General features: G+C 39.1%; 2 protein-coding genes across 3 annotated transcripts; both read right to left on the reverse strand.

Moving 5' to 3' along the window:
• Positions 1-5,049: 5,049 nt before the first annotated feature.
• On the reverse strand, positions 5,050-15,318 carry si:dkey-222f2.1 (intermediate filament protein ON3). Of its 2 annotated transcripts, XM_055160450.1 has the most exons (11): positions 14,196-15,318; positions 10,021-10,229; positions 9,070-9,130; positions 8,101-8,196; positions 7,026-7,190; positions 6,828-6,869; positions 6,435-6,560; positions 6,219-6,362; positions 5,648-5,724; positions 5,440-5,486; positions 5,050-5,199 (listed from the first exon to the last, which is right to left on the reverse strand). In XM_055160450.1, exons 1-11 carry the CDS (start codon positions 14,490-14,492, stop codon positions 5,090-5,092), a joined length of 1,374 nt encoding a protein of 457 aa, XP_055016425.1. In that variant the 5' UTR covers positions 14,493-15,318; the 3' UTR covers positions 5,050-5,089. The 2 variants fall into 2 exon arrangements, with proteins under 2 accessions (XP_055016425.1, XP_020784067.2); XM_020928408.2 differs by lacking the exon at positions 6,828-6,869.
• Positions 15,319-15,375: 57 nt separating this feature from the next.
• LOC110163444 (deoxyribonuclease-1-like) lies at positions 15,376-24,154 on the reverse strand. Its single transcript, XM_020928399.2, has 10 exons — positions 24,014-24,154; positions 22,980-23,075; positions 21,951-22,045; positions 20,596-20,682; positions 19,745-19,857; positions 19,398-19,510; positions 18,176-18,330; positions 17,720-17,816; positions 16,622-16,730; positions 15,376-16,070 (listed from the first exon to the last, which is right to left on the reverse strand). Exons 2-10 carry the CDS (start codon positions 23,058-23,060, stop codon positions 15,973-15,975), a joined length of 948 nt encoding a protein of 315 aa, XP_020784058.2. The 5' UTR covers positions 23,061-23,075; positions 24,014-24,154; the 3' UTR covers positions 15,376-15,972.
• Positions 24,155-24,180: the final 26 nt, after the last annotated feature.

A 24,180-nucleotide genomic window follows, 5' to 3' on the forward strand; every position in this document is an offset into this window, starting at 1 on the left:
ACAGCAGAGATGAAATCCTGTGGTCCCCAAACCGGACCCCTCCGGCCCCTGACTGCGCCTAGAAATTCTGTCCATAAATACAATGAACAGAACCGGTGACAAAGGGCAGCCCTGCGGAGAGTCCAACATGCACCGGGAACAGGTCTGACTTACTGCCGCAATGCGAACACAGCTCCTGCTCCGGTCATACAGGGACCGGACAGCCCTTAGCAAAGGGCCCCCGGACCCCCATACTCCCAGAGCACCCCCCACAGGACGCCACGAGGGACACGGTCGAATGCCTTCTCCAGATCCACAAAACACATGTGGACTGGTTGGGCAAACTCCCATGAACCCTCGAGCACCCTATGGAGAGTGTAGAGCTGGTCCAGTGTTCCACGGCCAGGACGAAAACCACACTGCTCCTCCTGAATCCGAGGTTCGACTATCGGCCGGATTCTCCTCTCCAGTACCCTGATAGGACCTTACCGGGAAGGCTGAGAAGTGTGATCCCCCTATAGTTGGAACACACCCTCCGGTCCCCTTCTTATACAGAGGGACACCACCCCGGTTTGCCAGTCCAGAGGTACTGTCCCCGACCGCCACGCGATGTTGAAGAGGCGTGTCAGCCAAGACAGCCCCACAACATCCAGAGACTTCAGGTACTCAGGACGGATCTCATCCAACCCCGGAGCCTTGCCACCAAGGAGCTTGCCAACCACCTCAGTGACTTCGGCCAGGGTGATGGATGAGTCCGCCTCTGAGTCCCCAGCCTCGGCCTCCTCCTCGGAGGACGTGACGGTGGGATTTGAGAGATCCTCAAAGTATTCCTTCCACCGCCGGACAACGTCCCCAGTCGAGGTCAACAGCTCTCCCCCCGCACTGTAAACAGTGTTGGTGAAGAACTGCTTTCCCCTCCTGAGGCGCCGGACGGTTTGCCAGAATCTCTTTGAGGCCGTCCGATAGTCCTTCTCCATGGCCTCCCCGAACTCCTCCCAGCTCCGAGTTTTTTGCTCCCGCGACCACACGGGCTGCAGCACGCTTGGCCCGCCAGTACCCGTCAGCTGCCTCAGAGTCCCCCGAGCCAGCAAGGCCCGATAGGACTCCTTCTTCAGCTTGACAGCATCCCTTACTTCCGGTGTCCACCACCGGGTTCTGGGGTTGCCGCCGCCGAACAGGCACCACAGACCTTACGCCCACAGCTCCGAGCAGCTGCATTGACAATAGAGGCCGAGAATGAAGCCCACTCGGACTCCATATCTCCAGCCTCCCCCGGAATCCGGGAGAAGTCCTCCCGGAGGTGCGAGTTGAAGGTCCCTCTGACAGAGGGCTCCGCCAGACGTTCCCAACAGACCCTCACTACACGCTTGGGTCTGCCAGGTCTTTCCGGCTTCCTCCTCGCCAGCGAACCAAAACTCACGACCAGGTGGTGATCAGTTGACAGCTCAGCCCCTCTCTTCACCCGAGTGTCCAAGACACGCGGCCGGAGATCAGATGACACGACGACAAAGTCGATCATCGACCTCCGGCCTAGGGTGTCCTGGTGCCACGTGCACTTATGGACACCCTTGTGCTCGAACATGGTGTTTGTATGGACAAACTGTGACTAGCACAGAAGTCCAATAACAAAACACCACTCGGTTCAGATCGGGGAGGCCGTTCTCCCAATCACCCCTCTCCAAGTGTCACTGTCGTTGCCCACTGTGGGCGTTGAAGTCCCCCAGGAGAACAACGGAGTCCCGGTCGGTGCACTGTCTAGTACCCCTCCAAGGACTCCAAGAAGGCCGGGTACTCAGCACTGCTGTTCGGCCCGTAGGCCGACACCACAGTGAGAGACCTGTCCCCGACCCGAAGGGCGCAGGGACGCGACCCTCTCGTTCACGGGGTGAACTCCAACACACAGCGCTGAGCTGTGGGGCAATGAGCAGGCCCAACACCAGCCCGCCGCCGCTCCCCGCGGCCAACGCCAGAGGAATGGAGAGTCCAGCCCCTCTCAAGGAGTTGGGTTCCAGAGCCCAAAACTGTGCGTGGAGGTGAGGCCGACTATATCTAGTCGGTACAGCTCAACCTCCCGCACAAGCTCAGGCTCCTTCCCCCCCAGCGAGGTGACATTCCATGTCCCCAGAGCTAGTCTCCATGTCCGGAGATCCGGTCGCCGAGGCCCCCGCCGTCGACTGCTGCCCAGATCTCTCTGCACCGGCCCCATATGGATCCTCCTGCGGGTGGTGGGCCCACGTGAGGACGGCCCCACGTCGCTCCTTCGGGCTGAGCCCAGGCCGAGCCCCGTGGGGGGAGGCTCGGCCACCAGGCGCTCGCTGGCGAGCACCCACCCCAGGCCTGGCTCCAGGGTGAGGCCCCGGTGACGCCAATCCGGGCGACGTAACTGGCCTTTAACTCATCATAGGGGCTTCTGTTACCCTCCACCACGATAAGGTGACGGTTCAAGGGGGGGCAGTGACAGAAGTCTGTCAAATTATAACTGACATGAGAATCCACCATGTTACACACTCTTTTCATAATTTTATTTATACCAAATATCCCAACCCGGGTGTGTACCAGTTTTGAATTTTGAAAATCTGGTCACCCTATAAAAAAAAATAAATAAATTAATTAAAATAAATAAATAAATAAATAAATACAAATCTCCATTACAGCTAGAATAGTACTGCTGAGAGATCGCAAATTTGCTGAAAGTGTTGACTTTTAAAACCTCGTCAGATATGTTTTTGATGAGGAAACGTTATAACATGGTAGAGAAATTAATAACAATAAAAATCTTCCAGTAAAAATGTCGTTTGTTTGTTTGTTTGTTTTTTTCTCACCCTTGTGTTGATATCCCAGCCACATCAGATACGCTCTCTATTTTTCTGAGATGTATTAATTCTGTAACAAATATTATTAGCAAAATATCATTGAAGTCCCATTGGGTATACACAACTGTTAGTGTTTCATTTCATAGTTCCCATTTACTCCCAGAATGGGGTAGCAAGATTTTGAAAATAAAAAACTAGGACATCTCTACTTTGGGATGGTTGGTAATAATAAAATAGTGAAAATGAGTGCATAGTTAAGCCCATTCATGACTAACATGTGAGTCAGTATAGTCACATTTTCTTCGTGTTTTGGTGATTTTTAAGCAGCTTTTTTGTAGTTTACCGAAACAAATGACAGTTTATGCCTCTCTTTACTGTTGGCAGGGATCAAACTGGTCAAAAATAGACACCTGGGACTCGGATAGTTTTTGTTTAAAACTGGGACACATCAATGGTTTGTATAAATCTGCTGGGACAGGGGACACAGGGCTCAAAACTGGGACTGTCCCAGGTAAACAGGGACATCTGGTCACCCTATCCCAGAATACCCCGCCCTAGGAAAGAAAAACAACACAGGCTTACATTTTATTTTATTACATATGTTCACCCATGGCTACGTAAAGTGACACACCTATTTCCACAAAACATCCTGGATAATAAAAGTTTTCTATACAAAAATCCAACCCTCTAATGTAACAATAATATAGTTTAATGACTATTCTATATATATATATATATATATATATATAGGCCTAATGTATTGTGTACTGTAAGACGCTGCTGTACATGTATTCTGTGTCAAGCTTACAATTATTAGCTATAACTAGGCCTAGTGTATGTGTGTTTACTTTCATATTTTCTATTATTATAACGTATTAAAGCTGCACTATGTAACCTTTCTGGTATAGGGTACACCAACACTTTTAATAGCCTTTAATAGCATGAACAAAGACTTCATATCTTCAATTATAAGTACCATATTTTTCTGACTATAAGTCGCTTTTTTTTCATGGTTTGGGTGGTCCTGCAACTTATGCTCCGGTGCGACTATTATATTAAATTTTCAGATTGACAGCCAAGAGAGGGCGCTCTAGGTTTGTGTGTCAGTATCTAGTACTACCATTACTTCTGTACCACTGTCACTTCGCACTTTACTGCAAATGCCTCCTGTAGAAATAGCTGCTGTCTCGCTGCAAATAGTGAAATATGCAGCCAAAAACTGTAATCGAGCAGCAAAAAGAAAGTTTGGAGTGAGCGAGAAACTTGTGAGGGACTGGCGGAAAGCGGGGATGGAGAACACAGCTTCATGGTAACCGGGCGGGTGCACCATGAAACTTTTCTGGAAGTCACTGGACGAATCGACAAAGCCTGGACTTTAATGACAATCGAAACCATCCTGTCGGGATTCAGAAAGGCCGGAATAATTCTAACTGGAACTGATGCTGAGTCTGAGGCGCGGTAATTACCTCATGGATCTATGTTTTTTTCTCTGGAGGTGTGTGACAAGTGACGCTGAGGATGTATTCAATTCAATGTATTTAGTAATTTGGAGTGACATAGTGAGTTTGGTAAACTTATGTTCTGTTGTTTATGCTATAATTATCTGAATACCTGTCAGTATGTTACTTTAACATATTAATACCTATTCAGTATGTTGTTCTCTGTTCTATTGTTATTACTATAACTTGCCTTTCAAGATGAAATGTCGGTTCCTGGTCTCTGACTTTACAAAATACATTTCCCCAAGAAGTGTGACTTATAGTCCGGTGTGACTTATATATGTTTTTTTCTTCTTCATTGTGCATTTTTTGGCTGGTGGAACTTATATTCCGGAGCGACTTATAGTCCAGAAAATACGGTAACAAATTGTGTATAAAGAGTGACTCAGACTTAGCAACTACTTAAAGCTAAAATATGTAACTTTCTGGAGGTGGCACATCACCTGCATGATTCTATGGAAATAGAAAGTTTAAACCATACTTAAAAAAAATAGTTTTATGCCATACTTTAGAAGATTCTCATAAAAGGAACAACATTCCCATGGAAAAAAATAGTGCAATAAAACCAACCAACCTTTATTTTAGTCTCAGTTTTTGATAGAAAGTTACATACTGATGCTTTAATTAATACACAAACTTCTTAATTAAGTAGTAACTAACCTGAGTCATTCTTAATAAACTATCTGCTCATTATCTTTGTTGATGCTTTATTAAGGAGTAGTTATTAAAAAGTGGTACCCCGTTTCACATTTGGACATTTCTTTACACCTTATAAAAGCACGGGTCATTCATAAAGTCTCAGTGGAAGCTGAATCGGCTGTTGTCCCTGGTCTCTGTGGTCTTTATGAGCAGCTTGGGCAGAGGAGAGCTGCTCTGACTGCTGAAGCCATTTGAGCTTTTAGTGGGACCTGCACACAGAGGAGAGAGAGGCCAAGAGGAGGGGTGTGGAGGGGAGAGGGGATAAGAGCCAATCAATGACAAGCACGCACACAAACATGCACGGGACATTTCCAATCACTTTTATTTCTAATCTCATCCAGTTACAAGGTGGTTTAGGTCAAAGGTGGTCATGTTGCAGATGTAAACAATTTGAAAAGTGTAAAAGTGGCTCTTTGGTCTCGCTGAAGTCCGGGTCTCCGGTTACTTACTGTAGGTGGAGACAGACTGAATGTTGAGGATGGACTGTTGGCCCAGTCTGAAAGAGAACACAGACAATCAGGTCGATACGTGGGGTTGTTTGGACAGGGATGAAAAGCTGATGTTCTGAGTTTAATCTAAATGCCAACTCCATAATGACACTTCATCGGTGAGGGCAAAACCAAAGCATTACTTTGTCAAAGTCTTCTGTGTCAGTACCTGTCCTCCTCTCCTTCCAGGAGCTTCCTGTAAGTGGCGATCTCAATGTCCAGGGCCAACTTCAGATTCATCAGGTCCTGTAAACCAGAAGAAAAGTTTGCTCTGTGAAGTTGCTGTATCATGCGACCAGATGTATTTATGTTTGCTCAAAATGAGGCAGACTTTCTGTTTAATTTTAACTTATTCCATGCATAATGTAAGGCAGGTATGGTTTGTGTTACATTGATTTGTATTGGTCCCTTGAAATGTTGTGTATCAGACATATAGGGTGAATATAGTGGCTCACATCAGATTGATCAATTTAGAACAACCCAGTGAAAGTGAAAAAGGCGGAAGATCATGATGAGTTTTGTTTGAATCTGATTGGTCGAAGTGACACAATAGTGAACAAACTTTTGTTATATCCAGTTAAGAGAAAAGCACACATATCTTCCCTGTCCACAAATCCACAAAGTGCTTACCTCTGAATGTTTTTTACAACCAAAAAGTCAGTATTTTCACTAAAACAGGCTCACTAAACTTAGAAATAACATGAGAGTCAGTCTTGCTGTGTAAGGTTGACCACGCTGACCTGATACTCGCGGAGCTGGCGGGCCATGTCCTGCTTGGCCCTCTGCAGTGCGTCCTCCAGGTCTCTAGTCCGGGCTTTGGCCTCCTTCACCGCCAGCTCTCCCCTCTCCTCCGCCTCAGCCAGCTGGTTCTCCAGACCGCTCCTCTGAGGGCCACAAGAGGGCAGTCATGAGTTCTACATATCGTCCATTTAACTACCTCTCCTGTGCTGTTGTACCTGTGCTTTGACGGCCTCGATCTCACTCTGCAGGCGGCTGATGAGGCGGTTCACCTCGGCCAGCTCTCCTTTAACGATCCTCAGCTCGTCTCCAAACTGACTGGCCTGAACTGACATCTGGTCAAACTGCAACAAGGACACAACAACAAATAACAATCTAATAATCTACAATGGATTCCTCTGCCACCACAAGTGTTAATATTTTTATTTGTTTGTTTTTTTTTTGTTACATTTCACATTTAGGTCAGTTTAGTTACTTATCACAGTTTTTTCTTTTTTTTTTCTGTATAGTTATAACTATGCCTTATTGTTACTTTGCTTAAATTAGTATTTTTTAGTTTATCTTAAGTGTAATGCCTCCCTCTTGTGTTCACTTTTGGTTAATCCTTTTACCTCTGTCCTTTGATGGGTCTTTTCAGTTTTGGTTAACATGATCTAAGTTGGGGCAAAACGTTTGTTAATATTATTTGAAATTTGCATTATTACAATTTTTTTTTTAGCTTTTGTTGAATTACAGTTTTGCCTTTATTAAATATAAACTTATTTTTTACACCTCTGTCGTTGCCTTTGATTTTTCCAGACTGTGTGTACCTTGCTCTTGTACCAGGCCTCTGCCTCCTCTCGGCTCCGAGCAGCGATGTCTTCATACTGGGCTTTGACATCAGCCACGATCTGCTCCATGTTCAGACTGCGGCTGTTGTCCATCTGCACCACCACAGAGGTGTCCTTGATACTGCCCTGAAGTTCACGCAGCTCCTACACATGGATAAAAGAGAAAAGAGACAGTCAGCTAGAGGACACAGGAAGTTTGTGATGTTTTTAATGATGTCAGACTGGACACAGGAGGCTTCATACTTGACTAAAGCCTGCAATTATGAATATAGACTACACATCAAAACGTAGAACAAATGTTGACACTTGAATACTTTATTGAATAATAATAATAATTTCTTATTAATTAGGGTGTACCAGATTTTCTGAAATTTCAAACTATGAAGAGAGAAAGTTGGTATTTCAGTGCATTAAAGAGAGGGTAATACACTTACTATTACTGCATGTAGCATCAGGTTTGTGAAGTTGTATTGTTTTGTTTTGTATTATTTTATTGCTTATATCGAATAGAATCATACTGCTGCTAAGCGTAAGGAGGATTAGAATAGGGACCGGGAAAGATCACTAGATTTCACTAGATAATTCAAACATTATACATGCATGGATGACATATGGGACAACTTCAGGCATGTTTTTGATGAAGGAACAATCCAAAAAGTGAATTACTATTGCTAATAATATACTACTTATATTATTTGGCCTCTAGCACAGGTTTAGTACAGCTTTTTCAGACAGAAAAGTGAACCAGGATGGACCACTCCTGCGTAGCTCACACTCCAAAGGGTCGTATTGTGACTTAAATGGTTCTTTCTAACAAGTTTGCAATTATAAAATGAATTATAAAATGTTTTCAAATTAGATAATGACAATATACTATGAGTTGTATTCTAACTGGCAGAGAAATCACACATTATCAGAGATTATAATACTCCCTACATTGGAAGCATATAGTTAGGCTTGGATTGTAAAGACACTTGAGTGAGCGCCCTCTGCTGGTCATTAGAGCTTAATATAGAACGGTTGAGTCAACTGTTGTGTGTCACTCTCAGGTTACCTCCTCATAGACATTGCGCAGGAAGTTGATCTCGTCAGTCAGAGCTCCCACTTTGTCCTCCAGGTCGGCCTTCACCAGGTAGGCTGAGTCCACATCCTGTTTACACAATACATCTTTGTAAAAATGAATGGAAGCAGATTCTTGATATATAATATATAAAGAACCATGTATTTTTTGTTCTAAGATGATATTGTATTGCTGACTCAGAGCACTCAGAACTGAGTTTTGTTTTTAAGATAATGCTAACACAGGGTGACCAGACTCCCCTATTTACCCAGGACAGTCCCAGTTTTGAGCCCTGTGTCCCCTGTCCCAGCAGATTTATCCAAAACCAGTGATTTGTCCCAATTTTATAAAAGACATGTCCCAGGTGTCCCTATTTTTGACCAATTTGATCCCTGCCAACAGTAAAGAGGGACATAAATTGTCATTTGTTTAGATAAAATACAGAAAAGCTGCTTAAAAATGACCAAAACACAAAGAAAATAAAGAAAATATAACTATACTGACTCATGTAAGTTGTGAATGCATAACAATTTTCCTTAATCATGCACTTGTTTCACAATTTTATTATTACCAACTATTTTTGATTTTTGATTTTGAGAATTTGGTCACCCTATGCTAACAACAACAACAACTAGCATGTTAAAGGGACACCCCCACCACTTCCTGTTTCATGCATGATAAAAAAGCTTTATCATTAGATGCAGACAGTACCCAGTTGTCTCATTTAGCTTCTGTTAAAATATTTCTGTACTGGGCAAAACTACTTTTATTTATATTACATGAAAAGACCCAAAATGTGCTTAGGCGGCTACAACTTTTGAACCTTCTTTATGTTAAACTGCAGTTGTAGTATTTTTTGTATTTGGCTGAAAGTATATAAGAGGTGTGAAAGGGAGAGTACAATATAAAGTACAATAGGCAGTGTCACATTGCAGACCACACCTGTGAGTGAATGAGACTGACCTTCTTTAGGATCACAAAGTCATTCTCCAGGTTGTTCCTTTTGTTGATCTCATCCTCATATCTGGCAACGCACAGGGCAGAAATAGCAGGTTTATGTTTTAAAATGGGATCATATGAATGAAAAGGCCATAAGCGCAAAAATTATCTATATATATACTGTATATTTATACTCGTGTGTTTTTTTTAAGCGTAATAAATCAATATAGAGTTTCTCAGTTTCATCATGAATCTAATTATTACTCTTGTCATTGTGCAATAAAAAAGAAACTTGCATTCTGAATTATAAACACTATTATCAAATCTACAGTGGCTTTTAAGACATGAAACAGAACATTTCACTATTCTCTAATGAAATAACAAAAAGTAGTGTTACTATCAAAACACTGATACTGAAAAAAAAATCACATGAAGACAATAAAATCAGACTTCTGAATAGCTTTAGAAAAGTCAACATCACAATCAACAGGTTAATTAATTGCTGTGGTATCAACTGTGGAATGAAAATTGTTTTAATAATATCAAGGCTTCTGATTTGTAATCTAATTTGAAATTTTAGTATCATGACTAACAGTACTCCAATTTACAGGTAAATTTTTTTGCCACAATATAGATTTCATATAACTGGCTTTAATTATGCAGCAAATTATTGTGTTTCAAAATGTTCTATTATTGTGCAACTCTAAAAAAGCTTGACCAAATACAAACATGAAGGTCAAAAAAAAAAAAAAACATAGCAAAGAAAAGTCAATTTTAGTATGCATTTGTTAAGTCTCACAGTAAGAATCATTTTCACATTATGATTTTTCTGATCATAATGTATTGCTTTTCCAGGGCTTATTTGAGTTCACAGTTTCTATTCTTTTATCTATTATTCTGCCACACTTTAATAACTTCTTGTTCATCAAATGTGCTACATAAATAAAGTTCATTTATTTTTGTTTTTGTCCTTACTTGTGCTTGTAGTCCTCCACCAGCCCCTGCATGTTGCGAAGCTCTCCATCCAGTTTGGTTTTGTCGTTGTTGACCAGGTCCATCTGGCGCCTGAGTCCGGCCATGTACGCCTCAAACAGGGGCTCCACATTGGAGCGGCTCACCCCCTGACCCTGCAGCAGCTCCAGCTTTGTCTCCAGCATCTTGTTTTGCTGCTCCAGGAAACGCACCTGCACAAGCACAAGATACAGTCTGATGTTTTTATTTTACACTTGATTTGACTGCATGCATGCACATTTTCAAATTGTTATTGATAGGGAACTAGAGTTCACTATATATATTCATGAGGAGAAGCAGGTGACCTGGCCAAGCTACAGGTCAGATCTGTGGAGAGGATAACCTGCTCAAAGTAACAAGTAACTCATATGGCAAAAGAAGCTAAAAGATAAGATCAGAATAAAAAGCAGTTTTTTCAGACACTGGTTGCAAGAAACATCTGTCCTGAGATTAATAGGCATGGCTAATTGTAAACTGAGTTCTCTTTTGTAACATTTCTCATGGAAAATTATATTTTTAAATAATAGACATCATTTGAAGCAACAGAAAAAGTTTATTTAATATCTTTGCAAAGAGAGGCAGAGGGCAAGTCTGTTCAATGCAGGGTTGTTACTCTGTCTAAGTGAGCGTCAGACTCACAAAACATATATAGTAGTGTCTAAAATAAGTATTACCAAAAGAAAGGAAACATCCACATCTGTGCTGGGTCATGATGCCCCAAAACATATGCAAAGACAGTTACTCCCTAATATGAACAGGATATAAAAACACACACATGAAAACTGTGAATAATAATAATGGTATTTTCCCAATAGACATTGCATCCAAAATGACAGATATCGTGATTAAAATATAAGAATTACCCCTACAGTGCTGCTACTGTTCTGTTAATAATCACCAGTTCAACAACATATTATGGCAACAGAACTTCTGATAAAGAATGAAATGTCCGAGTCCAAGAGTCCTTGCCTCTTAGTATGAAATGACCACAAATATTCATGTATTTGGAGAAATGTTGGAGCAATAAAATCTTATCTTATCTAATTGTATAAATGTAAGATGGCTACATTTAACGCCATTCTATGGAATATTCCAGCCAAAACAATAACATTTGGAGGCAAAGGTTATGAGCCTTTTAAAGATGTTAGGATCCACTACTTCGTCTCCATGGAGATGTTATTTTTGTGACTGGAATGTTCCTCAGTTTAATATAAAACTTGTCTATCTTCATGGAAACAAGTACAACTTTCTCCTTTGACGGTAAAATTCTGGTCATTTGCACATCCGTCAGTGTTGAAACCCTTTCCTTCCTGACCCGTATCCCTCCTCTACATTTCAGTGGGACTTATTTGTGTCTAAGGTTTCCTCCCTCCACCCCCCTCCATCTCTCCCTCCATCCCTCCATTCTGTCCTCCAGCACAAAGCCCCAGTGTTCGGTCCTTCTCTGTGGGGCTGAGATGACCTCTTTATCGAGTTACACACTCAGGGCTCCGTGATGGGACAGGAGCACACACAGGAGCACACACTCTCTGGGCAGGTGGAGGGCAGGGGAGAGGGGCTTTAAGTAGAGTTTTATACAGGCCACTGGTTTGGGTTTAAAAGGGTGGTGCATTTAAAGACCAAGGGAATGCTGGAGTAAATTTTGTTGCTTACTATACATGGTATTGTAAATAATAAATAATGAAAAGACTACATTAATATATTAATTTATATAATAATTTTACCATGTATGTTGACATGTCTCTAATTGTTTTTCAAAAAGTGACATTTTTGGGGGGATATTTGGGTTAAACTACATAGATACTTTAGTGTTGTTACGATACGAAAATTTCAAACTCGATTTCAATACTAAGAAATAGACTTTGACAGATTTTCTTAGTATTTTTATTATTTTGTACCAGTGCAATTTATGTAAGAATTGCTACACCATGTAAATTAAAGTCTACCCTATGTCCATACTCTTTCTAAAATGTCCTTTAATCCATTGTTAACCCGCACTGATGTTTATTTCCTTTGCAGTGGCTGAACGCTCCGCTGACCTCTCTGCATGAGGGCCTGTGCTCTTAAATGTTTCAGTGTCCCGGACGGACCAGAGGGGGCAGTGTGATCAGGTTACGCTCAAATGACAGGGGAACTTTTACACGAGCCCATTTAAGCTTGTTGTTGTCATTGTGGAAAATTCATTAAAACTAGATTCACTGAAATCTTCAAGCACTACACAGTTCCATTTTCTTTAGGAATATACAATTATTATTGTAAATTTAAAGCTGCAAAGGTCATAAAACATGTATTCAGTCATGTTTGAATTCCCTCGTTTGTTAAAGTTACATTCTTTCTAGCTTTTAGAAAAAAATAACATTGTATTTTAAATGATTAATTAATTAAAGGAACTGTATGCAAGACTTTGTAAGCTTGACCCATCTCTGTCCCCAGATACGAGGTAAACATGTTGAAATCAAACATAAGTATATACTGAAAATTATTATAATGCTGCTTTATTCTTACTTTTGATGTCCTATTTATTTATGTTATAATTTGGTATTAAGGTTCTCAAGAATGAGCTTTGATTCTCTCATTTGGGTTGCCAGGTTCAGTGCTGAAATCCACGCTCTCTGATCTGAATGGTCACTACCTAAACTCCAACACCAGCCGCCAATCATTACTCTGTGCTAGTACAGCCTCTGCAGCTCAGTGAGGGAATTCTGGAGGTTCTGGGCTTTCACATGAGGCCGGTCAATATACTGAGAATGAGGAGGAAAACTTGTATGTGTCCTTTATCTGGAGATAGGTTCACTTGTGATTGTAATACTCCACGTCATCATGTGAAACGTGCTTATCAGCTCAATGCAGCGACAATAGGATTAGGATAGAAATGTGATTTTGATTAGTTTAAAAATAACTAGTTTGGTCCTTGAAATCAAGTAGATCTCCAGCACCTTTAATAACATTTCTAGTAGTATTTCTAGTCCATTTCTAGTATCTGTTTTAGATTGTTTTGATGTCTTTAAAGCAGGCCTCAATCCACAGTAATCCCTTGAAACCAGTTGATTGTCATCTGTGAGTCTCCGTGCACCTGCAGAGGATCCAGTGATGTGCCGAGAGCTGAATGCTTCTATTGTGTGAATGTTACAGACGCCGTGAGAAACTCGAATGAGCCTCGAAATGCAGTATCACTGACCGACTTAGCCAGCAGCCCTCAGCCTCTATGCTCCATTACACTGCAGTCCGCTTTTGACATGTACAATCCTGCCTTGAACAGTTTTCCATTTCTCTTGGTTGCATTTCTATTGATCTTACACCGGATGCCCTTCCTTAAAGAACCTAACATTTATCCAGGGCTGAAACTAGCTCTAAAACTGTGCTGTCTTTTGATCTCTAGCTGGATTACGATAAAGCAATATGTTTAATTGAAGTTGTGTGGATCAGTCTGCCCCAGGGCGGTTGTGGCTGCAGAGAGGTGACCACAGCTATGACAGGGGCATGAATGAATAATGCATTGTGAATTGTTTGGAAGTGTCATTTAAGCTTACCTTAACCTTTTAAGGAGTACAAAGATGCCGCTAAATTTGATACATGTTACTTTTGTCACATGAATCCACAGTTCTACGACAGAGTCTAGAGCTGCCCTGCTGCGGTAGGCTGATACCACTTAATGACGCATTAAGAATTAAGGTGTTACTTCACTTTCAGACATCAGTGAAGCTTGTTTTATCAGTAGACATGGTTTACATTTCACTATAAAAAATAAAGACTAAAACGAATGTGCATATATTCATGGGGTATACGTGCATAGTTCCATTCATTCTCTATATTAAGCTACTTTTTGCTTCAAGATTTAGAAGATGATTTTAAACTAAATGCAGCTTTTGTTGTTGTTTTTATTGCACCACAGCCCAACTTTGAGTGGGCTTGCATCTCCACAAGCATGACCCTTACTTGGCCTGCAGAAGGATTGTTGTCTCCATCGAGAAAGCTCACAAGACGGAATTTAGAAGTTCATGTGCCACCTTCAGTTTTAAGTCACTTTTATTTTTGCTTTGTAGGCCAAACAGCCTATATTTTGAACATTATGGGTCCTTTCTTTGGATAGAACATATAAGGGCTTTTAATATTTAATACCCACTACTCCATGCACGTACCTTATCAATGAACGACGCAAACCGGTTGTTGAGACTCTTGATCTGCTCCTTCTCATGTGCACGGCTCATGGAGAGGCTGGGGTCTATCTCCAGGTTGAGGGGGGCCAGCAGGCTCTTGTTCACAGAGAGCGTGGCCAGCGGGGGGCTCAGGCCGTGGTGCCCGTTGGCGTACAGGGAGCTGGAGCTCAGGGACACCCCGCTAAAACCGCCCGGGCCGTAACCACTGACCCTGCGCGGGCCACTGTTGCTGCGGACCGACGCGCTGGAGCTGATCCTCTTGGTGCGGCTCAGACTCATGATGACCAAAATGTGGAAAAGTTTAAAATGAAGCAGAGGAATTTGGAAAGCTGTCTGGAAATGAGCAGGAGCTTGTGGGATGTGCTGTGTGAGAGAGTCAGGTGTCTTGGTTTTAAAGACGGTGTGGGTGGAGTCAGGTCAAATGAAACACGGTGTCAAATGAACGGGTCATCATGGAGCTTTTGTGTTTTGTGATAGATGGGTGTTCACAGTACAGGTACTAAAATCTGCGAGGAAATTACTACAGAAACAAGAGTGGAAGTGTAACAAAGGTTTCATTTAGAAAAAAGCAATGAACTCTGTACAAATAAATAACACGCAGGAAGGAAATTTGTTAACTGGGCCATATTTTTGGGGAAGCAGGTCCATGTACCAATCGTTCTTTTGAATTTCAATTAAGAAAGAAAAACAATAAAATGGGAAAACAGTTTGTTATTTCATTATTCCGCTTTAGTGTAAAACAAAACAAAACAAACCTCTACTTTCAATATTTAAGTTTATTTCAAATAACACCAATGAAAAAAACAGTCTCGGTGCCTATTTCATTTTTAAATTTTATTCTCTCTCTCAAAGTTGTAATAGGCATGATGATGTTTTTTGATTGTTCAAAATATTTTTCTTTTTCTTTTTTTTTTGTTTTGACACTAAAATGGAATAATGAAATAAACTGTTTTCCCAATTTATTGTTTTTGGATCTTAATTGAAATTCAAAAGAAAGAATGGTACACCGACCGATGCAGTGATCCAGCTTTTTGAGTTCCAATACCGATTCCGATACTAAAGCTATAAATATCCATTGATACCTGATATCGACTGATACCAGGACAGAGACTGGAATCGGCATTTATTTCCTTTAAAAAAAAAAAAAAAGAAACAAAACGGATCCAAACGTAGCTGATATTTATTTCTGAGGTATGTATAAAAGAGCTTTGTATAAATTAAAATTCTAACTTTCTGGACAAATTACGGTCAGTGAATAGTCTGAAGCTGATATCCAATCCAGCCAAATTTTCAACATCCTATTTCCTCTGGACACTCCAGTTTTTCCCTGTCAACTAGAGATAATACAATCGATAATACAATCAACCAGCTAAGATCCTGTCCAAGGCTAGAAACAAGATCTAGAGATCAGTCCCACTGCTCCTCACAAGTTGCTCCAGTGGCATTGAAGGATCAGTCAAACGCAAGTAAAGTGTAACTTACCTATAACAGCTATAATTTCCAGGTTTCGAACATTCTTTTGCCTTTTATTCATTGTAATCCGCATTGTGTACCCTACATTTAAGAGTTGGAATTGTTTAAATAGCACACAGGGGGTAGGTGAAAACTAACATTTTCAAGGCACTCAAGCCTCAAATGCAAACATGCAGGAATAAATAAAATATAAAAAATATAAATAAATTAAAAGTGTAATTATGTTTAAATTATCACATTTAATATTAAAGGAATATGAAGTATTTATATCTAAGCACGGTCTAGTCTATCTCCTCTGGACGCGTCTTCTCTTGACTGGAGAGTTGGACCCTTCAGCGGACTGTCCTCTCGGCTTTTTTGGAGCAGATCTCTTCTTTCTGACACCTATGAAAGTTTAAAGGTCATATATTACCTAAAATTGACTAATGTGAGATTTTAATCATGTTACTTACTGAAAAACATACCTGGAGTTGTGTTTTGTTTCATTCAGACATTTTTTTTTATAACTTTGCATTATTAGTTTGTCTATATTTCTAAAACTCAAAATGCTCTGTTGCACCTTGTGATGTCATCAAGTGGTAGTTTTAAAGTTAGCAGCTATTTTTTATCCTCAGTTGAACTTATTTACTCCACAATACACTACTAGTATAAGTAAGTATAAGTTGTTGCATAAGGTGTATGAAGTCTGTATTACTACATGACATCAGAAGGTGGAACAGAGTGTTTTCTGTTTGAGAGAAGAACTCGAGTCAAGTCTAAAAATGCAGAGTTTGTTAAACATGTATGAATGAAACAAAACACAACTCCACGTACATTTGTGATGAGGAAACAAGATTATAACATAGAGCAGAAAATAGCTTAATATGGACCTTTTAAAGTATTAACACATCCCATGTTTAAAATAAGAGAATTATCAACATGCAGAAGATTCTCACCTTGATGGTCACGTGTTTTTGGGGTTCTCCTCTTCACAGACACAGGGAGTTTTTTTGGACCAGTTTTGAGAGTGACCTCCACAGGATAATGGTCACTGATGCTCAGAGCCTGAATGAACAAACATACAGTATGAGGAGAAAATTCAGTTTGTCGACTGGACAAAAGTTAGTTAGATTGAAGACGTTTCGCAGCTAAGACGCTTTCGCTAAGACGCTTTCGCAGCTGTAAAACGTCTTCAACCTTACTAACTTTTGTCCAGTCGACAAACTGAATTTTCTCCTCATGGATTCTACTTGGACAACTGAGGGATTCTTCACAAACATGTAGTATGTAATACACAATAGTAGTTACCAGAGTTGAGGACTTGCAAGTCGTGACTTGGACTTCAGTCAGACTTGAGTCACTATTTTTAGGACTTGAGACTTGTTTTGATAAAATGGACTAAGACGTGGGACTTGACATGGACTTGGTCCCACCTCTGGTAGTTACAGTGTTATTGCTCATTTGGTTAGTAATTAATAATCATAAGCAGTGAAACATAAAATGGTCACAGCATTTGAAGTTTGAGTGCAACAACAAATCTGTTTTCACCTAGCAACTATGCCCACCTACTTCTCTGTACTTGTGCTTATTGATACAGGATCATTTTTCAACATTTATCAGTACATTGATTAAGAGGCTGAGGTCACTTTGACAGTCCTGAGCAGGAAGTCAATGAACTTATTTATTCTATTAAGTTATAGTTAACTTATAAATCAATACTTTTAATACTAATGAAATAAAAAAATAATGAATATAGTTCAAGGATGCTTTCACTTGTCATGATTTGGTCTTGGTTTGAGCCCAGTTTGGTTCTGACGTAGCCTGGTTTGGACTGTTTTAGTTTTGGTTTAGTCCTGGTCAAGTCCAAATTTTGTTCTGGCTTTAGTCCTAGCTTGGATGTGGTCTTTGTGCAAATATTAATACACTTGAATACTAAATACCATAAAAAAGCATAAGTTTTATTTAAGGGCTTTTAGTTTGTATAACTAATTAAAATTTTGTCTACTATATTTGACATAAAAAAGTAAAAGTAAATAGGTAAATAGTTGACTTACTGTGTCATCGTCTAGTTTGAACTCCTTTTGGAAGTTAAAAGTCTGGGCTGAACCTGGTACAACAGCATGGAGCATCTTCTCTCCATACACCACAATCCTGCATGGGAATCACACATAACACGTTCATAACATATGTATCCATCTTAATGGTGCACTGTCTAACTTCTAAATTGATTGTGTCCATGTGGATTAATGTTCCTCAGTAAGGCTTTAACATATATGCCTTACCTTTGTTCAATTGCAGGTGTTTTATGGCTCAAAAATACCTCAAAAGCATAATTTTACTCTCCATAGATCTGATCATTAACCTGTTTCTATTGTGATTACCAAGTTTTTTTTTATACCATGGGCTGATCAAGGCAAAACAGTAATATCTCCATGGAAACAAGCAAGCTATAGCAGACCTTCCACCAGAGAAATTACACAGTGTACCTTTAAATTGTATTTGTAAATCACCTGTCGTAAGTGTTGTCGTTACGGTTACTGCTGGTGGTGTCGACGTCATCGTGGATCAGCCAGTGGTACGCCTCCGAGCGGATCCTGATGGTTTCAAGTTTCCTTTTGGAGAGATACCGTCCGTCTGCGTTAAAGTCTCCTAAAATCATTATATTCTGGAACAAAAAAATTAAGGCAAACCTATAATGCAAAATTTACTTTTTAGAGTTTTTGAAGAGCTTTTCCTCTTCTCATTTAGCCCTCTCGAAGTTGTGTTTGGAGTGATTTGCTGCACTTTTGAGCATCGTTAATCATGTATTTTCAAGACGCCAAATCCCCCTCACACCAGTAAATGTCCACTGCTCTGTACTTTCTTAATTTTCCAAGCTTTATTTTCTTATTAGGTAATACACCTGTAGGGTTTGGCAGTGCTGTGTTGTGTATAACTGAAATATTGTGATATCATATCTTCAAAAGTCTCACAAATAATATCGTGGCCCAGAACAATATATCGAATTACAACTGTCTTTGCTTAAATTAATAGTTATAGTGCAGCAATATAGCTAAGAAAACAGGGAACTACATAGACCATGATCCTTTGCTCAATTTCAGTGCAGATTACATGAAGAAATAACTGTCCAAAGAATTAAGTACTTTTAAATCTTAATTATTTGGATTATAACAAACCAGTCTTGTCACGGCATTTTAAAAGGAAAAAAGTGGCATATTCACTGTTTTGTTTGTTTGTTGTCCACAAAATATTGCAATAAATACTGTACATATCAGGTACATATCATGAAAATATCATACTGAGACATTTGCATATCCCATATCCAGAATTGTGTAGTAATTTTAGCATACAGTAAATCAAACAAACAAAATCAAAACTAAAAAAAACTAAAAAAAAAAAAGGCAAATACACAGCTCAGTAATGTGATGCAAATGGATAACACAGATGGAGACACAATAAGAATTCATGTTTTTCAAGGTATTTTAAAGAAATAATACATCTGTAATTGGGCATGTTTAATGCCATACTGGGGGACATGATTTCCACAAAGCAACGTCTCCATGGACACAAGGAGTTTCACCACTTGTATGTATGTCTGTGTATATATTTGCTAAAACGTTTGTTGATAATTGAGAGAATGATGATTGTCAGAAAAAACACTTAAGTAACATTTGAAACACTAATTACATTCACATTTTAATTTAACATTTCTTTTTATTTTGTATTACTTACATTGCTTCCCCAGGTGTCTTTAATGACTTGAACCACATCGTGCAGCTCATCCAGCTCCTTCAGGGAATCCTCTGGTTTTGTGTGCACTGGGACCAGAACTAGGTCTTTCACAACTGTTCCAAATAAAAAAATAAAAATAAGAAACATTAGGAACTAGTGAGACGCTGTAATCCCTCATTTATCTGCGAGTGATCCAGTGCAGAGAAGGTTTCAACGCTGTTCATCTGGACATTATTTTTGTGCAGTGTCCAGGTGAGCAGTGTTGAAACCTTCTCCATATTAGTAAATCATAAATAAAATATCAGTTGTACAAAGAGAAATGCCAACTATACTGTAAGTCCACAGACCTGTTGATGGGCAGTTGAAGCGTAGGATAAATGGTTCTCGGGCAAAAGCATCTTTATCTCCAACCTGGTTGTCCTCGTACTGGTAACAGGCCTTCAGAGACACCTTGTCCTTTCTGAGACACACAGAAAGCAATTTCATGAATACAATCTTGTTTCATTTGTATTGCCACAGGAGCGGTGCCGGGGGGGCTTGAGGGGGCACTAGAATCTCCTAGAATGGCCAAAGTCTCACAATAATATCATGGGCCATCACAGTGTAACAAATTACATGCCTCTTTACTTAAATTCATTGTTTTGATGCAGCAATAGCTAAAACAAACTGAGTGAACTACGTATACCATGATCCTTTGCTCAATTACAGTGCAGACTACATGAAAAGTAATAAAAATAATAATAAGAATCATAATTTTAAGCATGCTTAAGTCTCAAGTCTGTGGTTTATGACAGAAAAAAAGTATTGCATTTTCACAATTGTGTTAGCGTGTACAAAATATTGTAATAAATATCATACCGTGGGATGTATATCGTGAAAATGCCGTATAGAAAGATTTAAATATAGTTACATCTCTATAGGACAGTGTTCAAAATTAGACTAGAGTATTTCCACATTAGGTGTTATAGATCGCTACGGGGCTAACTACAGTTAAACTTGTTTAAAATAGCAAAGCAAACATGGTAGGGAGCGAGGGTGCACTCACATCCATAAATTCTCTCTAAATTAAAGTGTTAATTGAGCACCTTCATAGCTCCTCCAATCAAAAAAAGTCTGATGCCCAAATGTTTATTTGGCATCCTGTAGTAAATCTCCATCAATTTGAGTTGACATTTCTATTGTAGTAATGATCCGTTACCTGTAGAAGCAGACAAACTGTTCCTTGTAGCTGTCTCGTCCCAAAGGGCAACTGGACACCATCAAATATGGACTCTTTTTGTTAGAGCTATAAAAACAATATACACAATCACCAACATGTCCAGTCATTAAAGGTTTCAAAGTTATCTGGACTCTGTTTTTCAAAATCTAGATGTTTCGACTGCAATCTATTGTGTAACTTTTCTGGAATGTTTTACAGTACGGTATTGAACCTTTCTATCTTCATGGAGACCAAACAAGACCAAGTTACAGGTCATACTGTTTCTGTGCCTGTCTTTAGGTATTTTTCTATAAAGCCACCAGTTATGAACAGGTGACGAACCTCCAACCAAAAAGTTACACAGGCACCTTTAAATCTGGACTGACAAACTAGAATTTATACAAGAGCTACATTAGTTCTTCTATTTCAATGTATTTTTTTCTTTAAAGGTTCTATATTACACAACATTGACTCTTGTGAGGTTTAAGCCATGTTAGAATCTTGTTATACCTCCTCAAAAAGAGAGTTGCATTTTGTTTCATTCACACGTTTGAGTAGTTCGGCATTATTAGTCTGTCTACAACTTCAAAGCTCAAAATGCTCTGTTCCACCTTGTGATGTCATTTATTGGTAGTTTTCAGTATTTTTTTTAACCTTTTGTTTAGCAGAGATTGGCAATTCCAGGGCTGATTTTTTTTTTTTTTTTCTTTTTGAGAGAAGAACTGACACAAAATATGTTGGATTTGTGTGTTAAATATGTGTGCATGAAACAAAACACAACTCCAGATATGTTTGAGATGAGGAAACAACATTTTAACATAGATGAACAAATATAGATATAGTTTAATATGGACTCTTTAAAGTACAATCCACCTTTTGTTTTGGTTAGAAACAGTCTGCTTAAGATGTAGAAAAGTGAGACATTAGACCAGTCAAACAATAATCAAACAAAAAAACTGGTAATTCCAGGTATGTTTTTGAGGAAAAAACAAGATTATAAGATCAGAGTCAATTATAAGAGTCAATTTTGCATAATGTAGGACCTTTTCTCCTTTTCTATCTTGGCCCATTCCAGGACAAATGAGGGATTACACAACTCACATCCAGTCAGACTACAATACACTTACAATAAAAATACTGGAATTAAAAGAAAGTTTTGCATCTTATATTAATGATCTAGGTGTAAAAATAGCACTGTAATGATTAACTGAGGTAAATACTGGTAGATAAGTACTTTATGATTATGGAAATAACCTTAGCAAATAAGTGACCATAATTACACCAGATAACAAGAGATCCACAGAGTTCAATTGTCGTATCCTTTAGAAGTAGCCGAGGAGATGTGGTCCACTCACCTCAGGCTGTTTAACTTCTCCAGTAAAATCTGCATGGCCTTTCCACTCTTATCCATCACCTCCAGGACCACCACCACACTGTACCGACTTAAGATCTGCAAGACAAAGTAAAGGGTCCATATTATGCTATTTTCTGATCTGTTATAATGCTGTTTCCTCATCACAAACATACTGTACCTGGAGATGTTTTGGTTCATTCACACATGTTTAACACACACAGGTTTATACTGAGTTCTTCTCTCAAACAGAAAACACTGCTCTACCTTGTGATGACATGTGGTAATACAGAAAGTGCTCCACTGTGTTTTTAAACTCTATACACGTTCACTAGAATCATTTGGATAATTTCAGCACTCAAATTGCCAATGTCTACTGAAATAAAGGTAAAAGTTAACTTGAAAGCTACCACTACACGACATCACAAGGTGGACCAGAGCATTTTTCAGCATTGGCCATGTAGACTGACTAATAAACCAGGATTAATTAAGCATGTGTGAATTAGGGATGTAATGATAACGTGATATTGTGATACTGTATCGTCAAAAGTCTCACAATAATATTGTGGGCTGTCACAATATATCAATTTACAAGTTCCTTAGCTTAAAGGAATGGTTTAACAGTAGCAACAGCTTATAAACATACAAACTACATATCCCATGATTCATTTCAGTGCAGACCACTGGAAGAAATATGTTTTTTACTTGAATTCTTGAGATTATGATGGAAATAATTCACACCAAAATCTTGTCAAAATATTTTAAAAGCAAAAAAGTGTCCTATCTACAATTATATCAGCCTCTTATAAAATATCGTACCTTGAGATGCATTTTGTGATAATTTAATACTGAGAGATTTGGTTATCGTTACATCCCTAGTGTGAATGAAACAAAACGCAACTCCAGGTATGTTTTTGAGGAGGTAACTCTATGCAAACACGGCTTAAAGTTCACAAGAGTCAATTTTGTGCACTATAGGAGCTAGTAAGTAAATACTGGACAAAAAACGAAAAAACAAAAACTCAAACAGTACCTGGGTTAGATACTTGACCACTGCATTGTTTGTGACTTTCTTGATCCCCAGGTTTTTGGCATTGAAGGCTGCAATCTTCATTTTGATCAAACTTATCTGAAAACAAAATGACTCAAATTTGTAAAAGTAAAATAGTTTTAAACAGTGCATTTCTTGCATTATGTTTCGTCCCACATCCCTTCACTGTGCATTGGCATTGTCTTTACACACAGTTCCTCTTCTAAAAGACAAGAATAACCAATACATTCTACACAAATTAATGTTTGTCTGTTAGCAAATGTTACTTCTAATAGCAAAAACAACTGGTATTTTTTGTTATAATTAATATTTAAAACTAATACACTTTTCTGCATCACCCAAGTTATAAACAGTGGTGGAACGTAACGAAGTAAAAGTAGTTAAGTACTGTAGTTTTAGGTGTCTGTACTTTAGTACATTTTATAGTGAATACGTTTTTGCTTTTACTTCACTACATTTGAGAGTAGCATCTGTACATTCTACTCCACTACATTTGGACTGGACTGAAAAGATTTTTTATTTATTTTTTTTTTATTGTGTGAGATCTGCTAAAAAGGCTAATCAATTATTTTTAACACTGATAATTTGAGCAATACAAAAATTTAAAGGCTAGGAAAAACCTAAATTGTTTCCACTGAAAATTCAAAATTCAGCCTAAATCTTCATCAAAATCATTACATTTGAAGCTTTATTAGAAATTAAAATCTGCACAAAACAATTTTATATTTTTCCTATTATACTTTTCTTCTTTAAGTACATTTTTAAACAAGTACTTTAATACTTTTGATTTTCCATGTGACACTTTTACTTTACTGTATTTTTCTCCTGTGTTTGTACCTTACAAATTGAGTACTTCTTTCACCGCTGGATGTAAATATTCAACAAACAGTGAAGCGTAACAAAACAACTATACATGTCCAGTATTATAAAAAGTTTACATATGCACATTTAGCTAAACAAAGCATCAATAATTGTAAAGGAGAATGGATAATCAAAATATTCCCACGGTTACTCACCAAAAGCTGTTTCACAACTCGAAGCCAAAACCAAGAATGAGCAGAAAAGTTCAAGCCAGCATATATGAAGACCACAAAGAGGAAGTGTGTCTGCTGCACATCACTGCCTTTAAAACTACGTATATGCTTCCTGAAACACACACACACACACACACACACACACACAC

This window comes from Boleophthalmus pectinirostris, unplaced genomic scaffold (assembly GCF_026225935.1).
Source record: "Boleophthalmus pectinirostris isolate CB_2022bp ecotype Guang Dong unplaced genomic scaffold, ASM2622593v1 HiC_scaffold_3, whole genome shotgun sequence".
Classification (NCBI taxonomy): Eukaryota; Metazoa; Chordata; class Actinopteri; order Gobiiformes; family Gobiidae; genus Boleophthalmus; species Boleophthalmus pectinirostris.

Excerpts from the sequence above, each read along its gene's own strand:
- si:dkey-222f2.1 (XM_055160450.1), bottom strand. The coding sequence starts at position 14,492 with ATGAGTCTGAGCCGCACCAAGAGGATCAGCTCCAGCGCGTCGGTCCGC. Across the intron at positions 8,197-9,069 it reads ACTTTGTGATCCTAAAGAAG|GATGTGGACTCAGCCTACCT; the intron begins GTCAGTCTCATT and ends TTGTGTAAACAG. Across the intron at positions 5,487-5,647 it reads CTGGAAGGAGAGGAGGACAG|ACTGGGCCAACAGTCCATCC; the intron begins GTACTGACACAG and ends GTTCTCTTTCAG.
- LOC110163444 (XM_020928399.2), bottom strand. The coding sequence starts at position 23,060 with ATGAAGATTGCAGCCTTCAATGCCAAAAACCTGGGGATCAAGAAAGTC. Across the intron at positions 22,046-22,979 it reads TGGTCAAGTATCTAACCCAG|ATCTTAAGTCGGTACAGTGT; the intron begins GTACTGTTTGAG and ends TTTGTCTTGCAG. Across the intron at positions 16,071-16,621 it reads AAAAACACGTGACCATCAAG|GTGTCAGAAAGAAGAGATCT; the intron begins GTGAGAATCTTC and ends AAACTTTCATAG.